The sequence below is a fragment of the Heterostelium album genome (genome assembly GCF_000004825.1).
Source record: "Heterostelium album PN500 unplaced genomic scaffold PPL_scaffold13, whole genome shotgun sequence".
In the NCBI taxonomy this organism is placed as follows: Eukaryota; Evosea; class Eumycetozoa; order Acytosteliales; family Acytosteliaceae; genus Heterostelium; species Heterostelium album.
The window spans coordinates 739,045-759,833 of NW_008805075.1; the positions used below are offsets into that span (position 1 = coordinate 739,045).

Here is a 20,789-nt window from a genome sequence, read left to right on the forward strand (position 1 = left end):
AAAACAATGTAATTACTATTTGTTACAATCTTTGAAAGATTTAAATAAAGCAACAAATTTTTTAATTTTATAAAAATATCTTTTTGATTGAAAAATGATGTTTATTTTTTAAATAAAGTCAAATCAAAAAGATATTTTTATTTCTTTTCAAGGTGACTAATGGTTATGAGAATTTTTAAAATAGGTGTCATTTGATTTCAAAAATAATTATGTTGTTATTTTTAGATCAAAGAACAATTCTGACACCAAGTATTCATCTGGGTGGTTTACTTTATTATTTATATAAATAATTAAGTTAAGCTTTTATATGCTGTTAGTTTGTTTGTTTGTTGTTTGATGAGGGGATATTCAAAGTTACAACTTGCATTATTTGAAGTAGGAAATTTAGAGGGGAAGGTTAATTAGTTATTTAGGTAGTAGTAGTAGTCTCATAACCATTAGTCACCTTGAAACAAAGAAAAATATTTAAAATAATATTTAATTCATACTATATATGTTAAATTTAACATATTTATTTATTAGGCTAAAAAACACCACTCCATTTGCTTTTAAGTTTATTTGGTAAAATTAATTCTCTAAATAAAAAGAATAACAGCTAGAGTCAGTGGTTTTTAAGATACTCACACATTTTAATGAATATCTTTTTGTTTTCCAATGGGATGTTGATATTGTCCCAAAGGAATTTAACGAGTTCATCATCGTTATTCATATAATAAAATTTAAGAAATTGCTCTTGATTCGTAAGTTGATTGACTAACTCTGGATGTTTATTCACTAGATATTCAATCATCTCCATATGACCAGTTGCAATAGATAACCTAAGTGCTTCTAGAGTACATCGACAATCACTTCTGTTTTCATTGAGCCATTTCACAAGTAAAAACTGCATTCCATCAATTGAACTAATCATTGCTTTGTCATTGAACACATCTTGAATATTATTTTCATGGAACCATTTGATCATTCTTATTAAACCATTTTTGAATGCGTAGGTGATAGTTTCCTCGTCAAAATGGATATTAGGATATTTGGTGAAAATAATGTCAACCATTTCTGCTCTATCGTTTAAAACTAAATTGTTGAGCATTTCCGTCAAATTGATCTCGAAATTATCCAATATCCAATTGATAAACTCTGTATTTGGTGGGTACATGTCATCCAAGTATAACTGTTTCAAACTGGAAATCTCAGTTCTGTTCTCTTTCAACCATTTCATCGTCTCGAATTGATTATAACCTATCGCATCGATAATAGCTTGTTCGGTACATCCTTCACTGCTATTCTCGTTGAGCCATATTAGCATAGCCAAGTTGCCATGTTTTGCTGCTGAATCCATAACTTCCGCCGAGATTGAAATCGAAATATTCTCATGTAACCACCTGATTATATGCATGTGGTTTTTGCTGGCCGCAGAGTCAATTGCCCATGTATCTGGTCGTTCAGTTTGATTTGCAATTAGCCATTTTACAAGCTCCAAGTTCCCACTACAGACTGCTTCATTGATCTCTCTGAGGGAATGTACTTTCGAAGGAAGATTCTCATATATCCATTGCACTATTTCCTTATAACCTTTATAGCAAGCAGTCTGAACAATACTATCATGGTAACCTTCCGTTCGGTGTTGATGTAACCATTTAAGAACTTCTAAATGGTTGTTGTTTGCTGCATTGTCCATTGCTTTCACACTGGCACTGACAGTTGTATTTTCATTCAACCATTTCAACATTGGTATATTTCCATGTGATGCAGCATAATCAATTGCGGTGCTCTGTGATTCTCTGAGATTACGTTGGTGTAGCAGTTTTGTGATTTCCAATTGATTGCAATAGATTGAATAGTCAAGCAATGTACCATACATCGTTTGTGTAGTTGTAGATATCGGTTCATCGATATCGAGAAGATATTGAACAACATGGAGATGTCCACCTAAGATAGCAGTGTAATGCATATTATTACCCTCTCTATCTCTCGATCTATTCTCTGCCAACCATTCAATCATGTCGATCCGCCCCATCTTGGCAGCATTATCAAAAGACACGTCATCTGTATCTTTATTAGGCTCTGTACACATCTTTAATTGATCGCAACTCTCCAGCTTTTCATTCAAATACTTTACGATCTCCAAATCTCCAGACAAAGGTGCTTTGTTTAATGCATAACGGTAATTCAACTGCTTCTTTTCAAACTCTGTAGATATGTATTTAACGATTTCCAAATTACCAAACTCTGCAGCATAACATAGAAAAATATTGAATTCCACTGATTGAGTGTATTTCGTCTTTGAAATCGGCTTGACCATCTCCACCAAATATTTCAAAATCTCTAGATTTCTACTTTTGATTGCCGCTTTGAAAGTTTGGTTTAAATAAGGATAGATTGAATGATCGGAATAATACTGTTTAAGTTCATTTAAATAGAAGTTACCAGCCATTGCAAATGGATAGCTAACTAGTTCTGACCAACTAAATCTACTGCTATCCTTACAAATAATAAGGTTGATACTCTTAACATGTTTGAATATTAATTTAGATAATACACAATTATTAAATATCTCTAAAAATTTATCTTTTTGCATGATTATTTATTGGATAAGAATGAAAAACGATGGACCGAGGAAAACAGCTTAAACCTTTTTCCTCGCTACTTACAAAAAAAAAAAAAATTAAAAAAAAAACAGGGGTAAATATGAATGGTGGTGTTTTTTTTTTTTAATTAAATTTATTTCTTTGAAAAATTTTGCAAACGAAAAACACAAAAAACATTCGAACAACCTTAATAGGATTAATAATGATCTTATGCTTTTATTTGATTAGTAATTATCAAATTGTTTAGTTGGAAATATATTTAAAATATATTAAAATAAATTAACATCAATACTTGATATATACTGTGTTAATTCCTACAATCTTTTATTTTGAATTTTATCATTATTTATGTATTATATGATTATTTAAAAAAAATTGCTCCAAATATATTTCCAGATTCTATGATTGAAGTGATTGAAAACAGAATGTGTCAACCAGTCTGGAATTAACAAAATCTTAATAGCTGCATGAACAGTATTCAAAATAGGTAAATCTTTACCAATGATATTCAAAATAGGTAAATCTTTACCAATGAAGGTGTAACGAATTGCAAAATAATAACTGGTGATAGCAGTTGCTGTCAATTTATTCTATATATAATGTATATGTTGTTAGTTTATGTTAAAGTTATGAATATAAGAAATGTATATATTTACCTCTGTCATATATTTTGAGAAATAGAATAGAGTTGCAGTACCACATACTTTGGTCAAAATCGATTGCAATCTTACCTTTCTTATTTCTCTGTGTACGAACGATTGATCGATTTCGCTGAGATTGTTGATGTAGTTTTGGTAGGAACTGAATCCGATGCCTTTGATAACCTTACGGAGTTTGTCAGTCTCTGAATTATACTTTAGAAGTGGCAATCCATTCGATTTCAAAATGGTCTTACAGTTCTCTCTTCTATCAGAGAAACCACCTACTACTCTTGCCAAGTATCGTTTCATACCAAACGATATAGCTTCATTCTCACTGTATTCTACAACTTTTTTAACAATCGATTCAGGTACTTTTACATCTATAATTATAATAATTGTTAATATATATATATATATCTCTTTTATAATAAATAGATAACATACAATTAACAGTAAGAACTGATAGTATATGTGTATGTAATCTTCTAATTGAAAGAAGTGAATTGATTTCATCGGTTGGACCTTTTCCTTCTGGATCGTTTTCCTCTTTGGTGTTGATCAACAAATAGGTACCTTCTGGATCGGCTTTGTGTGTTTCCTCTTTTATGTAGATATCCAAGTTGATCAAGCTTTGCAAAATCTGGGTGTAAAGAACCTGCTCTTGAAGATAGGATCGATATACTTCGTGGTTTAACAAAGTTCCCAATTTCATGGTTAACTTGTTGTTTACGAAATTATCGATCACCGATTGCACTTGAATCTCTGCTGGATTTGCTGTAGCCTCTAAAAATGATTGAACATAAGCCTTTGCTTTCTCGATTGGCAGAATATACTCCAAATCTTTAATGTGTTCATTATTCTTGTTTGAAATTAATGTATATACTAATTTGAAATAATACAAAAGTTATGATATTAGATTTATTTTTGATTAGATACTTATTAAAACAGTGTTTCTTTTTAAACTTCTTACCATCAGAAAGTGCAATATATGTGAAATATATTCGCTCAAAAACTGTAGTATGTCCAATTCTATTAGACCAAAACTTTTTGTTTAACAATTGTTGGGCTGATAGTGATACAGCTGTTTGAAAAGTATTGGAGATATCTAATGTTGCCATATCTATTTTCATACAGTGTTATTTGTATGGTGTATTATTATTATTATTATTATAAAAATGGATGATGAGTGTTAATGAATGATCTGATGTCATATCTTAAAAAAACAATGTTTATAAAACAAGATAACAAATCAATTCCTGATAACCAGCCCAAATCAGCTAGGAATTATTTTTTTTTTTTTTTGTATTTGTGATCAAAAAAATTGACACCTCATCGTTAACTTTACATTTTATTTTGATCTACTACTAAAAAACTATAGTGTGGATTTTCTTTGATTATTGATAATAAATTTTGTAGATCTTCATTTTCGAAAATAAAGTTGGCGGTGATCCATTGAAATCCCGTGGGTTCTAAAGATTGGTCATAATCATCATCGTCGACTTTGTTGTCAGCCTTCAAGTGGTGGGTGATTGCATAATCCACTATGCGCTTGAAAGTTCTATCCGTACGGATAGCCACTCGTTGATTACTCTCATTGAATAGCCATCTAGCAACATCATGCCTCAGATTCACTATGAGAGCCTCTTCGAAGTAACTAGGTTTCAATATAGGTTGCTCTTCGCAATGATCGTAGATCCATTTGACTCTATCGATATCCGAGTGCTTCATTGCTAGCTTCAAGATTTTTGGTGAAAGTTGTGGTATTATCTCTATATTTTCATTCATCCAATCGAATATCTCTAGTTTACAATTGTTCTTAATGGCTAACTGTAGTGCATGGTCAGTAAATCCTTCAGTTCTATTCTCCACCAGCCAATTTAAAACGTCTAGGCTGCCAGCACCACATGCCAGATCTATGGCATAGTAAGTCGCTCCAGACGTAGTATTTTCGCTGAGGAATTTCAACATCGCCAGATTACCATTCTTGGCGCAATGATCGAGAGTGTTTGATTTACAACCCTTAGTGTCTCCAAGCTCAACCAATAGCTTCGCAATCTCGAGTTGATTATACTTGGCAGCTAAATTAATTAGATTAACTGATTTCGGGAAGAGACGACTCGATCTATCACTTAATAGATACCGAACGACTTCTATATGACCTTGGCTGATTGCATTCTCGTACATCCAGCTCCATTGAATATCCTGTGATCTGTTTGTCTCCAGCCATTCTATCATGTCTAAACGACCTCTTAGTGCAGCTCTTTCAAATTGTGTCACTCTTTTAAATCCCGGTGCAATTATGGTTCGTGTGTTTGGATCGATCCTACTCGTCAGGTACTTTAGGATGTTGAGATTACCCGAATCTACTGAAAGAGTGCTGGCTTCGTAGTAGTCCCAATTCGACCTGACCGAACATAGATATTCGATGATATCAAGCCTATCATATTCTGAAGCGTTCTCCAATAGTGTTATTGGTAACTTATTTGAATCTTTCATAAGCAAACTAAATAGATATCTGATCATTTCTAAACTACCCGATTTCAAAGCAAGTTTAAACAAATCGTAACTCTTTTCCTCCAAGTATTGATATCCTTTCTGATTATATCTTACTATATCATAATCATATTCTTTATCATCGAAATAACTTTTCAATAAATCTAAATAACCGTAAGCAATCATAGTTTCTGGTGACTGAATTAATTGACACCACTTTATTACTTTAAAATTATTTTTAACATTATATATTGCTATTAGTTTAAATATCTTATTAAATAGTAACTTGTTCTGAAATAATTGTAGAAAAATATCTTTGTTCATTTGTTATTTGTAATAATAATATAAAGTGTCATGATAAAGCTTAAACTAAAAAAACATATCTTAAAAAAAAAAAAAAAAAAAGAAACTTTTAAGAAAAAGATTTATGTCGATATTTTATATGTTTAATTAACTTCTGTATCTGGTGAGTTATTTGTAGGAGATAAAATATCATTGATAATATCCATTGTTGGTACTAAGATGTGCAATTCTTCATCTTTATATTCTCTTGTGACGTTGTGTGTCAGTACTTCAGCAATATTACCATTGTTGTAGACGGTTGGTAGAATTTCAGTTAAACTCTTGACCAGTGCAGTACTCTTCCAATTTGGAACAAACATAGCTGTTGTCATCAATACTGCTGTCGGTGTCAAATTATGTGAGAATCTATTACTTATTTTTCTACTAACAACTAGATATCCTGTGATTGCAGCTGATCCTAAATAACTCTATTATATAATATAATCGATAGATAGATGGATATTTATTAATATTACTATTAACAATGTTATACTATTTTTTCTATCTATCTTATCTTATTACTTACATTTGTTCTATAACAAGAGTATAAGAATGTACTAAGAATTGAAAGAGTATGACGTTGAATGGTAGTTGATCTATAGTTTTTGATGGTTGTTACTACCAATTGTTTCTCAGAGGCTGCTAAAGATTTGATAGAGTCTTCGTATGATTTGAATCCGATGGCTGAAACAACATCTAAAGTAATCTTTTTATCCATGTCTCTTCCTGGGTACTGGAGAAGATCGTAGAATTTGGTCAACATCAAACCATTGGCAGCTACAAATAATTAATATGGTTAATCATCTAATTTTATCTGAATAATAATAGTAGTAGTTAGATCTAACTTACCGACAATCGTGAAACAATTCTCCTTGCAATCCTTTAGATTGAAAAGAAGTTTAACCATTGATCTTCTTAGACCAAAGGTAACACTTTGACTGGTACCAACAGCAACAATATTCTGTATAACTGACAAAGGAGCGTTTTCATCTAAATTCAATTAAATTTAAGAGGTGAAACAAACATGTTAGATTTTAATATTAATTACGATGATATCATTGGTAATTACTTACATCTAATGGATAATGAAATTAAAATATTGGCATATAACGATCTTATTTGAAGAAGTGAAACGATTGCTTCGGATGCTCCACTGATTGTCTCTTCATTCTCGCTAATTATGTAGAGTGGTATCTGCGATGGAGAATCGATGATCGATTGATGTTTGGTGCGCTCATCAATCAATTTTATAGAATCTAAAATCAGATTGAAAAAGTCTTCGGTTTGGAAGTGTCTGCGGAGTGAAGGACAAAACTTGAGTAGACTCGTCAGTTTATCCATCGATTTACTATTGCAATACTTGTAGGCAACATCTATAACGTTCATATCTGGACTGGTAGTTGTAGTGATAAATTTGTTCATCAATTCTTTTGCTTCCTCCAATTTCATAATATGGTCAAATTCATCTACAAGATAACTCTTTCTACTTAAATGTGAAATGTACATTTTAACTAAAATATTATTATTATTAATATAAATATAAATAGATAAATATAACTAACTAAACAATAAATTATCATTCAATTACATACCAGCCATAAATGTACTTAAAGCAATAATTGCTTTGTCTGTACGTGTCAAACCATTCAACTTTGACAACCAAAAAGCTTTATTTGGTACATTTTCGATGATATTCTTTGATATATCAACTAAAGTATCTAAATTTCTATTTCTCTCTATAAATTTAGTTAAAGATAATACTGTTTTATCATTCATTTTCGAAAAAAGATAAATAAACTAAAAAGGTAAAAATGCAACTGCAGTGATACAAAAAAAAAAAAAAAAGAAAACGACTAATCAGTTTCGATTTGTTTATTTTTTTTTTTAAAACATTTTTATTTATTTATTTATTTACATTTTAATAGAAGTCGATAGATTCGTATTGGTTTGATTTTGTATCTCTTTACAGCGCTGTGAATAGAGATGTTTCCTCTCAATAGCTTTTAACCATTGGATTAACTCGAGGTTACCTTTTGCCTCTGCTTTTCTGAGTGCGTTCGGTGCCATCTGCTGACCTTTCGATGTATTCTCGTAGAGCCATTTCAGCATCTCCAAGTTGTTGTTTTCGATGGCGTGGTAATAGGAGTCGGAGGTGCAGCCTTCCGCTCGGTTGTGGTGCAGCCACATCAGCATCTGAATGTTATTGTTGAGTGCTGCGTAGTCCATCGCTTTGTTGCTGGCGGTTCCGACGTTGGCCGAATGCAAGTATCGAACAATATCGAAACGGTTACACTTGGCGGCGTGGTCTATAATTCGATGATCGGAAATAACAACCGACGATGACGATGACGATGACGATGATGATTCGATTTGTTTGGCGACGCCCACCAGGTATTCCAGCAGTTGGATATGTCCGCCTTCTATCGCCATCTTTAGCGCCAGTTCGCAATCGAATCGGAATTTCGTTTTCGACTGGTAGTATTTCACGATGTGGAGATAACCGTTGAGTGCCGCCGATGCCAACATATCGAGTTGCAGCGAACGATTGCAGCGAATCATGATTTCAAATTGTATTTCGTCGATCACGTATCTTAGAATCTCGAGGTTACCTGTTCGAGTGGCGTTGATGATGATCGCATTGAAATTCTGTAGCAGCGTTTCCACTTTATTCTTGTAAAAGTAGTTTTTAAACATTTGGAAATAGTTGTTGCCCACCATAACATACGGTAGACTGAGAACTTCCTCCCACCTATAGACCTTTTTGGTTTTGAGGCATGCCGTGTGAATATATCTAACGTTATCGAATATCAATCTACTTAATACAACATTATTAAATATTTTAAGAAATATTTCTTTTTCCATTTTACAACAGGCAACCTAATTAATAATAATAATAATTTATTACAAACAAATAAATAACAACTAAATTACAAACACACAAATTGTGATATGTTTTGTTTGTTTTGTTTTTTTTCTGTTTAATATAATTAAAAAAAGAAGTTAGTTATTACAATAAAGTAAAATATTATATTAAATCAAATCAATCAACCAGATCATTCGTTGATCACATGAAAACCCCCTAATCAATCACATGTTGCAAACATCAATAGATCTGATTGTTAGCCCCAAAAAACACACTACAAAATTTTAAAAAAAACTTAATTAAAACAATTAAGTTTAACTTTCTAAAGATCACCAAAAGAAACATTATTTTTTTAAATATCAATATTTTTATTTGTTTAATAATCCTTCAAAGGTCATAAATAGTTATGTGAATCTAATTTGTTACTACGAATATATATATATATATATATATGAATAGATCAACTAACATTTATTATAATAATACAAACACTGATTCTGAATGGAGATTTTGCAACCTTGGTGACTATCGCGACATAGATAGAGAACGTAAGATTTACCAGAAAACAAAGTAAAAACTCTTACAATTTTTATAAATAATAAAATAAACGAAAGAATATATAGTTCTTTTATCTTTATACCTTTGTTGCCATCATTTTATTTAAATTATAGATTATCTTATGATATGGACTAATAAATGCTATGGATTGATATTGAGATACACCAAGCACCAATGATAAAGTGAATGTAATCTTTTAATGCTATAGGTAAAGTCTGAGAGTTTGACTTTGATAGCTCTGCAGATGGTATTTGCCTGAATAAGTATCTGCTTCGATGGTTATAGAGGTTGTAGTGGCTGGCTAGAGTCCTCAGGAAGCTTCAAAAGACTATCCGTTTTGAAAAAAAATGTCTCAACCGATTGAGGAATAGACGATTGTAATAGTCTTGCTTTCTTTCCCTAAGCTAATGATTTGGCAATTCAACGACTTTTCGATTGAAACTAATACAAAGATCCAAGTGTTCCAAGTTATTTGGTAACTGAATACTCTTTTTGATTGATCTAGAGAATGTTGATGGCAAGTAGAGATTGATGAGACTCGATGGCATTGCTCCAAAATCAATCATTTCATGAGTAGCTCAATTTGTCAGATCCAAAGTTTCCAAGTGATTCATTGTTGAAAACACATCGGATTAGATGTATTTTCACAGGTATTTATCGATTCAAATGAAATGTCACCTTCCAAAATCAAATATTTGATGTTCTCTCCGGTACTAATTTTTCACAAAACTCTCTAATATAACTGAGAGTGAGATGAGTAACACTCGATATAGAGTTTATTTTGTTTTTTTTTTTTTTTTTTTTTATATAATACACAAATTTTACTGTTAAATAGATCGTAAGATTTCCTGTATTTTATAAAATGCACCCGTCAATTCTAAAGTTGAAATAAATGCAATGAATTTACTTTGAGATACACCAAACACCAATAATGAAGTGGATGTCAATCTTCTAATGCTATAGGTAATGTCTGAGAGTTTGACTTTGATTGTTGTCAATGTATCTGGAATCATGTATGGTAGATAGTAAGAAAAAGTATCTGTTTCAATGGTGATTGAGGTTGTGACGGTTGGCCATTCTTTAAGAAACGTTAATCGACATATCGACCGGAAATATATGGTCTCAACCAATTGAGGAATCGATGTTGGTGTTATCTCTGAATGCGTTCCCAAAGCTAATGATTTGATTGATTTTGGCATTGCGACGACCTTGCCACGAAAACCTATACCAAGATCCAGGTGTTGTAAGTTTTTAGGGAACACAACACTCTTTCTAATTGCTCCATTGAATGTTGATGGCATGTAAAGATTGATGAGACTCGATGGCAATTCACCGACATTAATCTCTCCAAATCCAGTGGTAACCAGTGTTGTCAGATCCAATGTTTCCAAATGATTCATTGTTGAAAACAAATCGGATTCAAATGAAATGTCACCTTCCAATTTCAAATACTTTATGTTCTCTGGAAAGATCTCTGCTATTATTGGTAATTTTATGCGTACTATTCCTAATTCTCTACCATATTTGAGAGTGAGATGAGTAACACTCGATGGAATCGAACCAGGTAATATTGGTGAAGAGAGTGCAGACACTATCAGTGTTTCAATCGATGTCATATGTTTGATGTTATCCAACCATTTTGTTGATATTTGAAGACGTTTAATCGTGGAAGGAAATACTGATTCATTTGGTTTTGTGAATTGAGCTCGGCGATAGTCAAAGTCTAATGTTAAATCCTCAAGATTTGGTGGTAATGAAATAAAATCATCCTCTTCTATCTTGAGAACCTTCAGTGTGCTTGGTAGTTGTTTGGTATTAACCTCGCATCTATCATGATACACTAGTCTTTCAAGTTCGTTTGGATAATATTTCTCTTCGATATAATTGCGTGATTCGATATCTTTGATATTGGATGGAAGTTGAACTTCGAAACCACACATACCCATCACAAATAAAGATTGAACATTGGATTTACCAATTTTATCGATCATATTCTTATTGATAAGAGTATTAACATCAGATGCTAATATTATCTTCTTGTATGATGATTTAATTTCATATTGCTCGAAATCAACTATTTTGAAATATTAAATTTAAATTTTAGTAAACTACTTTAAACTGAACTTAATTAAAAACTATAAATACATACCAAGTTTAATACTGTCATCAATGATCTGCTTTCCATATGAAAGTATTAAATAGTTGGTATTTTTGCGATCTTTATCTTCTGATTGGTGAATGAGCAGTGTACAATCTTTGTCTGATTCAAGAGATCGTTGAAATTGATCTTTGAATGAATTCAATTTGAAATATCGATTCTTTTTATTGTCAAAATGATCTTTGCTTTCTTGTTTTAAATCAAAACAATTGAACCAAAGATATTTATCTCTGTGATCGAACCATCTCTTACAAACTAAACTGAAGCAAATTCTATCTATATCTTCATCTAACTCTCTGATTATCTTTGTGAGCAAAAGATATGGTAGATTCATCAATAAATCATTATTAGGTATATTATTATCTTTTTTATTTTTCTTTGTTCGTGCCATGTTTGATTGTTTTTTAAAAAAAAACAAAGATAATTTAACAATTGAAAAAATCATGATTTCAGTTAGTTTCTTTTTTGTGGAAATCATTCATTTCCCTCATTTGATAAATTTTTTATGATCGAAATCTAATTGATTATTTAAAAGAATATCAATGTTTTTATTATTTTAAAAGTACACAGTTTATTTTTTAGTTATTTTTTATCACCTGAATTTGATTTATATACGAATAGTTTGGATAACTTTGATAGTATATTCGACCAATCTGATATGACTGCAATGAATCGATCACCAGCGACACCATAGACAAGGAATGTTGATTCTCCAAGTCTTTTTATGGTATAGGTATGCTCTTCTTGTTTTACGATGATTGTGTTGGTGGTAGCGAAATAATGATTTTCCAAATTAAACTTGTCTCCATCGATTTCAATGTTCATCGATTTGATTGTCGGTGGCAACGCTCCTGATAATACACAGCCTGGTCGCATTCCGATGTTTTCCACGGTGCTTGGAATGGATGTAGGATCGCCATTCCAATTTCTACCTAATGTCAGTGATTTGAGTGATTGCGGTAGTCCTGTTATCTCTTCGATCTGATCACCCAAATCCAATGATTCCAAGTTTGGTGGTAACTTCAAGCCTTGTTCCGTTCGAAGAATTAGTTTTCTCGGCAGCAATAGATGGATGATACTCGATGGCAACTTTCCAATTCTAAAGTTATTGTGCATGATCAGACCGGAAAGATCCAATGTTTCCAACTGACTAAATTCTTCGAATATGTTGGCATCGAAACTAAACCTACCAAACAGTTTGATATATTTAACTCCTTTGGGAATGTCATTTGATCTTATCGATTTCAAATCACCATATACTTTAGACAATTTCAAACGTGTAACGCTCTGCGGAATGTCGCCAGGCATAAACACTGTATTGTTATCCACTTTCAGTTTTAATGACTGAAGCAATGTCAGAGAATGGATTTTCTTCAACCAATAACCTGTTGTTTTGAGATGTTTAAGTGTTGCTGGAAGTTCTATGATGCTAGATTCTTTAACAATATTGTAGACCCTGAGCACCTCAAGATTCGATGGAAATGCTTCATTGGAACAACTTTGTCCCTTCGGCAAAGACAGAAACTTGAGTGACTGAGGTAGTTGTGAAATCTGAACCTTCTGGTGTATTTTTCCAGTATACGCCAATCTTTCAAGTTGCAACGGTAGATGTGACATTTTAATATCAGAATAGGATATGATTTCCGTGATATTCGATGGTAAAGGTTCATAATCTTGAATATCAAATGTTCGACAGAAATGAATTGAATTGACATTTGATTTACTGAGTCTTTCTATATTGTCTTTATTGACCAAGGTGAAATCCGTCGCTGTTGAACCTACGACAATAAGTTTGGTGTGCGATGATTTCAATTCATACTTTTCAAAATCAACTATATTAATAAAGAGAGAGTTAATAATCATTCGATTATTTGTTTATAAATGCGTTAATGATGATTGATATTTACTTATAGAAACAGGTCTTAGCCAACCTGATTCAAAAGGAATATTAACAATGGTTTCTTTAACTAGAAGGGAACAATCTGATTGTACATCGAAAGATCGTTGAAATTGATCTTTGAATGAATTCAATGAGAAATATTGATTCTTTTCAATGTCAAAGTGACCGATCTCTTGTTTTAAATGTAAACAATTGAACCAAAGATATTTATCTCTATACTCGAACCATCTCTTACAAACTAGTGTGAAACAAATTCTATCTATATCTTCATCTAACTCTCTAATTATTTTATTAAGTAAAAGAAATGGTAGTTTTATAAACAATTCATTATTATCTATATTTGGTATACTATTATTATCTTGGTAATTTGTCATTATACAAAAAATTAAATAATTTTTCTGATCAAATAAACTTTTACAAATTTTATAAATCATATGATCGATTTACAAACTTTTCCAAGAAATTTCTGATCGGATATTTTGATTAGAGTTCTAAAAAAAACAAATAAAATTTTATTTTAATTTAAATTAAGTGTTTCTTTATGAATTTCAATCTAGATGGATAATTGTAGCACTGATTTGATTTTGAAGAGCAAACTTCGGTTCGGTTTTCATGAAGAAATTTAATTATTGGGAAATTTGCTTTTTTTATACTTCTATCGATTGCTTTCGTTGAACAACCTTCACTCCTATTGAAATGCAAGAACTCCACCACCGAGATATTGGAAGATTTATCCATAGCGGCTTTGGTAGCACTCTTGTTTAAATGATGGAAATGACGTACCACTTCTAGATTTCCATGCTTTGCTGCAAAATCTAAAATATAATCTTCTTCTCCATCCTCTTCGAAATCAACATAACCATTATCTATTAACCATCTTATAACCAAATTATTATTATTTTCGATTGCATTCTTCAGTGCCTGAATAGAACAACAATCTTCATCTCTACTCCATTCTTTTTTTATCCATTCCAGTGGCGCTACGTCATTGAATCTTGCGAAATTATCCATCGATTCGAATGTATATTGCTCGTTGGTGGTGTCATAGAGATGTTTAAATATATGAAAATGTCCAAAGAATGCAGCTCTATCCAAAAGATTCGGTTTATCCAATGTGTTGAATTTAGTTGATGATGGTTGCTGCTGTTGTATCGATGAATCTGCTCCACTTCCACCACTCATATCCTGTTGGCTATATTGTGTGTCGCCATGATCGTCTCCGTCCTCCTCAAAACTGGTTGTCGAAAGATTGATGTTTTCCTGAATGAATTTAATGACCTCCAAATCACCACACTGAATAGCATCGTGAAGAATCATGTCAGTACAACCTTCGGTTCGATTTTGAAGTAGGAATTTGAGGATGTTGAAGCAGCCGTTAGATGCGGCGATGTCCATTGCATTCGGGGTCGATCCTTCCGTCCTAGAGTAGTGTAAAAACTCTATTATTGGAAAATTGGTTTCCTTTTCGCAGGCAAGGTCAATCGCATCGGTTGTACAACCCTCTAGCCGTTGGAAATGGAGGAATTTAACGATCTTGAAGTGTCCATTTTTTGCTGCTTGGTCAATCGCCAGAGTTGAACAACCTTCACTCCTGTTGGCGTGTAAGAATTGAACGATTTTGAAGTGCCCATTTTTTGCTGCATTGTCAAGAGCATGAGTTGAGCAACCTTCACTCCTGTTGGCATGTAAGAATTGAACGACTTGGAAGTGTCCGTTTTCCGATGCGAAATTAAGCGCGTCGGAAGTACAACCTTCACTTCGATTTTCATGAAGAAACTGTACTGTTGGTAGATCTCCATTCATCGATGCAAGGTCCATCGCCATTTTTGTACAACCCTCATTCCTATTTACATGTAGCCATTGGAGCATTGGCAGGTGTCCATTGATTGCAGCGTAATCCATCAGATTCTTATTTGTGGTATCGCCGTGATTGCCATAACCGTTCATTACGAATCTCTGATAGATCCACTTGATAATCGGTATATTTCCATAGAGACTACTGACAGCTCTATTGGTAGGACTACCGATGATACTCTCCAGCTTCCAGTTGTTCTTATCGGGCTTGGCATGCCTCATGATGTAATGAACAATATGCAAATGTCCGTATTTTACAGCGGTTTGATAGAGTTGTTTAAAGTCAATGTCATTAGGGAGTTGTGCATAGACGTATTTGATAATCTCCAAATTCCCATATCGCGCAGCAGTCTTTAACGATTTAACAAACAGACTCTTGAATAGCAGCGACACCCTGATATCCTCAAGACTGTAGCACCTACTCTCTAAGCCATTCTCATTCTTCTGAATGAAATCAAAGATACGTTTATATCGCTCGCAGTAATTGAACTTTATGAGCTCCGAAGGAAAACAACCTAGGTCATACCAATTGCATCGAAGTATCTGCTTCTCTGAGAGTAGTTCGTTATAATAATTATAGTTTTGTTGTTTGATCAATTGGAATATATAATTTCTTAATACAATAGAATTTAAAATTGCTCTAAATGGGTGAATTAAACTAATGTTATTATTATTATTATTATTATTATTATTATTATATCTATCTTTTTCCAGTTGGTCAAAAAAAAAAAAAAAATTAGTGATGTACATAAAAATAAAAATGAGCATTTTTTTTTTGTTTCCAGTGTGGTGAAATTTCGATTGGCAATGTTAACTTTTTTTTTTTTACAAAAACAGTAATGATTTGTTGTATAATTTTGTTTTATCATATAAAAATGTTCATTATTTTAATTTTATTTAGTGATTCCTTTTTATTGGACTATTTTTTTATTTATTTTGTTTATAAATTTTTTAATTTTTTTAATTTTATTTTATTTTTTTAATGAGAAAATATATACAAGTATTTTTAATTAATTTTTGGTGTTTTATAATTATTTCGATGTCTTTTGTTTTTTTACCTACATAAGATTATTTTTTTTGTTTTTGATTGTTGAGGTCGGTGATATCGGACATATGAGCTTTGCTTGGGGATGGCTCACCTTTGTGAATATTTCCTGTGATGGTTGGTCCGCTTATGGTTCCACCACTAATTGTACCTCCAGTAATTGTTGCTCCGCTGATTGTTCCACCACTAATTGTACCTCCAGTAATTGTTCCACCGCTGATTGTTCCACCGCTAATTGTTCCACCGCTAATTGAACCTCCAGAAATTGTACCTCCAGTGGTAGTCCAGTTACCAGTTGAGTGTCCTCCAGTTGTAGTCCAGTTACCAGTTGAATGTCCTCCAGTGGTAGTCCAGTTACCAGTTGAGTGTCCTCCAGTGGTAGACCAGTTACCAGTTGAATGTCCTCCAGTTGTAGACCAGTTACCAGTTGAGTGTCCTCCAGTGGTAGTCCAGTTTCCAGTTGAATGTCCTCCAGTGGTAGTCCAGTTACCAGTTGAATGTCCTCCAGTGGTAGTCCAGTTTCCAGTTGAGTGTCCTCCAGTGGTAGTCCAGTTACCAGTTGAATGTCCTCCAGTGGTAGACCAATTTCCAGTTGAGTGTCCTCCAGTGGTAGACCAGTTTCCAGTTGAATGTCCTCCAGTGGTAGTCCAGTTACCAGTTGAATGTCCTCCAGTGGTAGTCCAGTTACCAGTTGAATGTCCTCCAGTGGTAGTCCAGTTTCCAGTTGAATGTCCTCCAGTTGTAGACCAATTTCCAGTTGAATGTCCTCCAGTGGTAGATGATGTATTCCATCCACCAGTAGTCCAGTTACCAGTTGAATGTCCTCCAGTGGTAGTCCAGTTACCAGTTGAATGTCCTCCAGTTGTAGTCCAGTTACCAGTTGAGTGTCCTCCAGTGGTAGTCCAGTTACCAGTTGAATGTCCTCCAGTGGTAGACCAATTTCCAGTTGAGTGTCCTCCAGTGGTAGACCAGTTACCAGTTGAATGTCCTCCAGTGGTAGTCCAGTTACCAGTTGAATGTCCTCCAGTAGTTGATGATGTATTCCATCCACCAGTAGTCCAGTTACCAGTTGAATGTCCTCCAGTTGTAGACCAATTTCCAGTTGAATGTCCTCCAGTGGTAGATGATGTATTCCATCCTCCAGTAGTCCAGTTACCAGTTGAATGTCCTCCAGTTGTAGACCAATTTCCAGTTGAATGTCCTCCGGTGGTAGTCCAGTTACCAGTTGAGTGTCCTCCAGTGGTAGACCAGTTACCAGTTGAATGTCCTCCAGTGGTAGACCAATTTCCAGTTGAATGTCCTCCAGTGGTAGACCCAGTTACCAGTTGAATGTCCTCCAGTTGTAGACCAATTTCCAGTTGAGTGTCCTCCAGTTGTAGATGATGTATTCCATCCTCCAGTAGTCCAGTTACCAGTTGAATGTCCTCCAGTGGTAGACCAATTTCCAGTTGAATGTCCTCCAGTGGTAGACCAATTTCCAGTTGAGTGTCCTCCAGTTGTAGATGATGTATTCCATCCACCAGTAGTCCAGTTACCAGTTGAGTGTCCTCCAGTTGTGGATGATGTATTCCATCCTCCAGTAGTAGAGGTAGTGTTAATATGACCAGTAGTAGTTCTGTTGTGTCTTCCAATTGGACAACCAGCAATATGATACATTATAATTGAGAGATGGCATTGGTCATCTTTGTACTGAGTAGCATGTGGATTTGGATCAGTTGAACAAATAATATTGATAGAAGTAGATCTCTTGGTCCATTGATTGCACGGTGAACCATTTCTATACTTTAACCAAACACCAGCTATTTTTTTTTAATAAATGAAGCAAATAAGTATTATTAATTATGAATATGATCATTTATACAACATACAACTTAATTCCATAAAACTTAATGAACTGGAGCTACCATAGCTAGTAAAGGTTTGAGATTTCTTATCAAATCTACAGGATGCAGTGTCGACATTGCATTCACCATAATTAATATTTACTGGAGAGCAGAGATTGTAGTCGAAAATGGCTTCCTATAATTTTATTTGGTTTGTAAGAAATTGTAAAGAAAAGAAAGAAACTCGTAAGAGAATATACATACTTCAGTTTCATATTTGAAGACATTTGAAAAAGCTCTACATATAATAAATTATATGATTAGTTAGTTGTTTATTACTTTTTATAAATATACATTAAAACTTACGATTTTATTTTAGAAATATCATAAGCCTTTCCAGAATCAGCTTCCAACAAACAATTGTTGTTTTTATTGTTTTGATTGTATGCATTCACTACATTGTTTGTCAATGACAACACACAAACACAGAAAACGAATAAAGATAAAAGTATTTTATTTGTTTTCATCTTTTTGTTTTTCTTTTGAATGATTTTGATTATTGGTTAAGCTTAAATACACAACATTATTGGCAACTCTACCACCTCCATCACCGAAGAAGCTTTGCGAAAAAAAAATATCCTAAAATTAGAAAAATATCAAATCAAATATATTTGAGAATATTAATTATTATAATAAAGAAAAAAAGTGTTCGATCATTTAATGTGAGGTGATTTTAAGTTACTAACTACGTCAGTAACCACGTTTGTATTGGAAGTGCTTTGAGCAGAAACAAATTATTAAATTTTTTAATCTGAAAAATACAAAAAAATCACAATTTTATTGGGCATTAAAGTGATTCGCAACAAAAAAAATTACTTAATTTTTTTTTCTTACCCAGGTTTTGTTCTGCTTTGCAAGTTTCTTTTTTCATCAAATAAACTTTCGTTTTGTCAATGATGTCAAAGTGTGTGGTTAGTGTTTAGATTAAATGAGTGGTATTTAAAAATTGATCCGATTTGAGATGTTTATTTAAAATTAAGAAATTTGCAACTTTGGTGGAAGTCATCAATAGATGAGCAAAGTTATTTTTCTAGTTTCTTAACATTTCGTGTATCCTTATGATCAAAAGGTTCAATACAATCTCTGTTCATTTAATATTTCTTAATAATGCAACGTAGAAGTTTCTATGATTTTCAAGAATGACTTTTATTAAAAAGTTCAATACAATTTGTTTATCAAAAGAAATGTTAAATGAAAAGTTGATTTTGTTTAAAAAAAAAAAAAAAATCAAAAATTATTTTTAATCCATTTCTTAATCTTATCTTTTATAACTATCTTAAAAATCTATTTTGTATTTTATTACTTTGTTATCTTGGTATCTTCATGAAGAAAATGATTGGACAATATTTTATTTTTATTTTATTTTTTGATTTTTATTATATGTTTGTGCGAATCTATAATAATAATAGTAGTGGTTTGTATTTGTATTTGAGTGATTTGCAGACACTTTGTGAACACACACACACACTCATAATCACACAATCACACATTAACTATGAATAGAAAGTTCGATTATGATTCGAAATTCGATTTACTAAATATATAATTACCTCTTTCAAACACCCCCTGCTCAATCAAAATAGTAATTATTTATTTTGGATAATAAATTATTTACTATTGAAGGTAATAATCATAAAATGAGTTGAAATCTTGAAATCGTAAATAAAAGAAAATAATGTATATACTAATAATTTTATTAATTTTCACCGTACATATGACTATAGTGTTAACTTTTTGATTTATTAATCTTTTGATTGATATATGTAGCTATATTTAACAATTGATTAGTTGTGTTGATAGTTTATTTGTAATATGATTTTAAATTAATTAGCATATTATTCAATAATTTCTTCTTTAGATGTATTAAATATATAAACATTAACATTAAATAATTCTTATTAGTTATCTCTAAATATTCAATTTAAATTTCTAAAAATGATATTACTAAGTAGAAAACCAGATAAATATTATTTAAAATTACTAGAAGATTTTGAAAATGGTGATTTAAGATTAGAATGTTTTGAAATACCTTTTTTAACGGAAGATAAATCCATTAATACAAATATAAGTATGATTTTTTTTTTTAGTTTTTATTCTATTGTGTTTAATTTATTATTAACATTTTATTAAGGTGGAAAGATACATTTTGTTGTTCGAAATCAAAAAATAGATTATTTACCACTGAGAAGGCATACTGATAGCGGTAAAATTTGGAAACCAGTAGGTATGCCACAGAAATTCAAAGATAACAGTACAAACACAGTGAAATCAACAAAAATAATATTTTCACTGCAAGATGATGCCGATTTTACTTGTTGGGAATACGCAATGATTACTCCAAATGGTGATGTCAATAGTCACCTATTACTACGTCATTATCTAAGAAAGAATACAAATCCTGCATGATTTTTTTTTAAAAAAAAAAAAAAAAATATAATAAAATATCGAATTTTTTATAAATTTTACT

General features: G+C 32.2%; 10 protein-coding genes across 10 annotated transcripts; 2 read left to right on the forward strand and 8 right to left on the reverse strand.

The window, feature by feature from the left end:
* Positions 1–409: 409 nt before the first annotated feature.
* Positions 410–2,575, reverse strand: PPL_11411 (uncharacterized protein; the record flags this gene model as incomplete). Its single annotated transcript, XM_020582166.1, has 3 exons — positions 410–445; positions 533–575; positions 621–2,575. 3 exons carry the CDS (start codon positions 2,573–2,575, stop codon positions 410–412), a joined length of 2,034 nt encoding a protein of 677 aa, XP_020427469.1.
* Positions 2,576–2,950: 375 nt separating this feature from the next.
* PPL_11412 (uncharacterized protein) lies at positions 2,951–4,344 on the reverse strand (the record flags this gene model as incomplete). Its single annotated transcript, XM_020582167.1, has 4 exons — positions 2,951–3,175; positions 3,242–3,606; positions 3,671–4,108; positions 4,197–4,344. 4 exons carry the CDS (start codon positions 4,342–4,344, stop codon positions 2,951–2,953), a joined length of 1,176 nt encoding a protein of 391 aa, XP_020427470.1.
* Positions 4,345–4,567: 223 nt separating this feature from the next.
* On the reverse strand, positions 4,568–7,837 carry PPL_11413 (uncharacterized protein; the record flags this gene model as incomplete). Its single annotated transcript, XM_020582168.1, has 6 exons — positions 4,568–5,917; positions 6,175–6,489; positions 6,588–6,838; positions 6,911–7,051; positions 7,135–7,572; positions 7,654–7,837. The coding sequence occupies 6 exons, from the start codon at positions 7,835–7,837 to the stop codon at positions 4,568–4,570; spliced, it is 2,679 nt and encodes an 892-aa protein (XP_020427471.1).
* A 135-nt stretch (positions 7,838–7,972) lies between these two features.
* On the reverse strand, positions 7,973–9,269 carry PPL_11414 (ankyrin repeat domain-containing protein; the record flags this gene model as incomplete). The annotated part of the gene is made up of 2 exons (XM_020582169.1): positions 7,973–8,938; positions 9,231–9,269. The coding sequence occupies 2 exons, from the start codon at positions 9,267–9,269 to the stop codon at positions 7,973–7,975; spliced, it is 1,005 nt and encodes a 334-aa protein (XP_020427472.1).
* A 106-nt stretch (positions 9,270–9,375) lies between these two features.
* Positions 9,376–9,617, forward strand: PPL_11415 (uncharacterized protein; the record flags this gene model as incomplete). The annotated part of the gene is made up of 2 exons (XM_020582170.1): positions 9,376–9,494; positions 9,596–9,617. 2 exons carry the CDS (start codon positions 9,376–9,378, stop codon positions 9,615–9,617), a joined length of 141 nt encoding a protein of 46 aa, XP_020427473.1.
* Positions 9,618–9,761: 144 nt separating this feature from the next.
* On the reverse strand, positions 9,762–12,031 carry PPL_11416 (uncharacterized protein; the record flags this gene model as incomplete). The annotated part of the gene is made up of 4 exons (XM_020582171.1): positions 9,762–9,881; positions 10,308–10,330; positions 10,390–11,556; positions 11,632–12,031. The coding sequence occupies 4 exons, from the start codon at positions 12,029–12,031 to the stop codon at positions 9,762–9,764; spliced, it is 1,710 nt and encodes a 569-aa protein (XP_020427474.1).
* A 191-nt stretch (positions 12,032–12,222) lies between these two features.
* PPL_11417 (uncharacterized protein) lies at positions 12,223–13,914 on the reverse strand (the record flags this gene model as incomplete). Its single annotated transcript, XM_020582172.1, has 3 exons — positions 12,223–12,572; positions 12,831–13,472; positions 13,548–13,914. The coding sequence occupies 3 exons, from the start codon at positions 13,912–13,914 to the stop codon at positions 12,223–12,225; spliced, it is 1,359 nt and encodes a 452-aa protein (XP_020427475.1).
* A 148-nt stretch (positions 13,915–14,062) lies between these two features.
* Positions 14,063–15,929, reverse strand: PPL_11418 (uncharacterized protein; the record flags this gene model as incomplete). The annotated part of the gene is made up of 2 exons (XM_020582173.1): positions 14,063–15,838; positions 15,921–15,929. 2 exons carry the CDS (start codon positions 15,927–15,929, stop codon positions 14,063–14,065), a joined length of 1,785 nt encoding a protein of 594 aa, XP_020427476.1.
* Positions 15,930–16,462: 533 nt separating this feature from the next.
* Positions 16,463–18,789, reverse strand: PPL_11419 (uncharacterized protein; the record flags this gene model as incomplete). Its single annotated transcript, XM_020582174.1, has 5 exons — positions 16,463–17,739; positions 17,762–18,238; positions 18,308–18,458; positions 18,527–18,560; positions 18,629–18,789. 5 exons carry the CDS (start codon positions 18,787–18,789, stop codon positions 16,463–16,465), a joined length of 2,100 nt encoding a protein of 699 aa, XP_020427477.1.
* Positions 18,790–20,257: 1,468 nt separating this feature from the next.
* PPL_11420 (uncharacterized protein) lies at positions 20,258–20,728 on the forward strand (the record flags this gene model as incomplete). The annotated part of the gene is made up of 2 exons (XM_020582175.1): positions 20,258–20,390; positions 20,454–20,728. The coding sequence occupies 2 exons, from the start codon at positions 20,258–20,260 to the stop codon at positions 20,726–20,728; spliced, it is 408 nt and encodes a 135-aa protein (XP_020427478.1).
* Between the last annotated feature and the right edge of the window lie 61 nt (positions 20,729–20,789).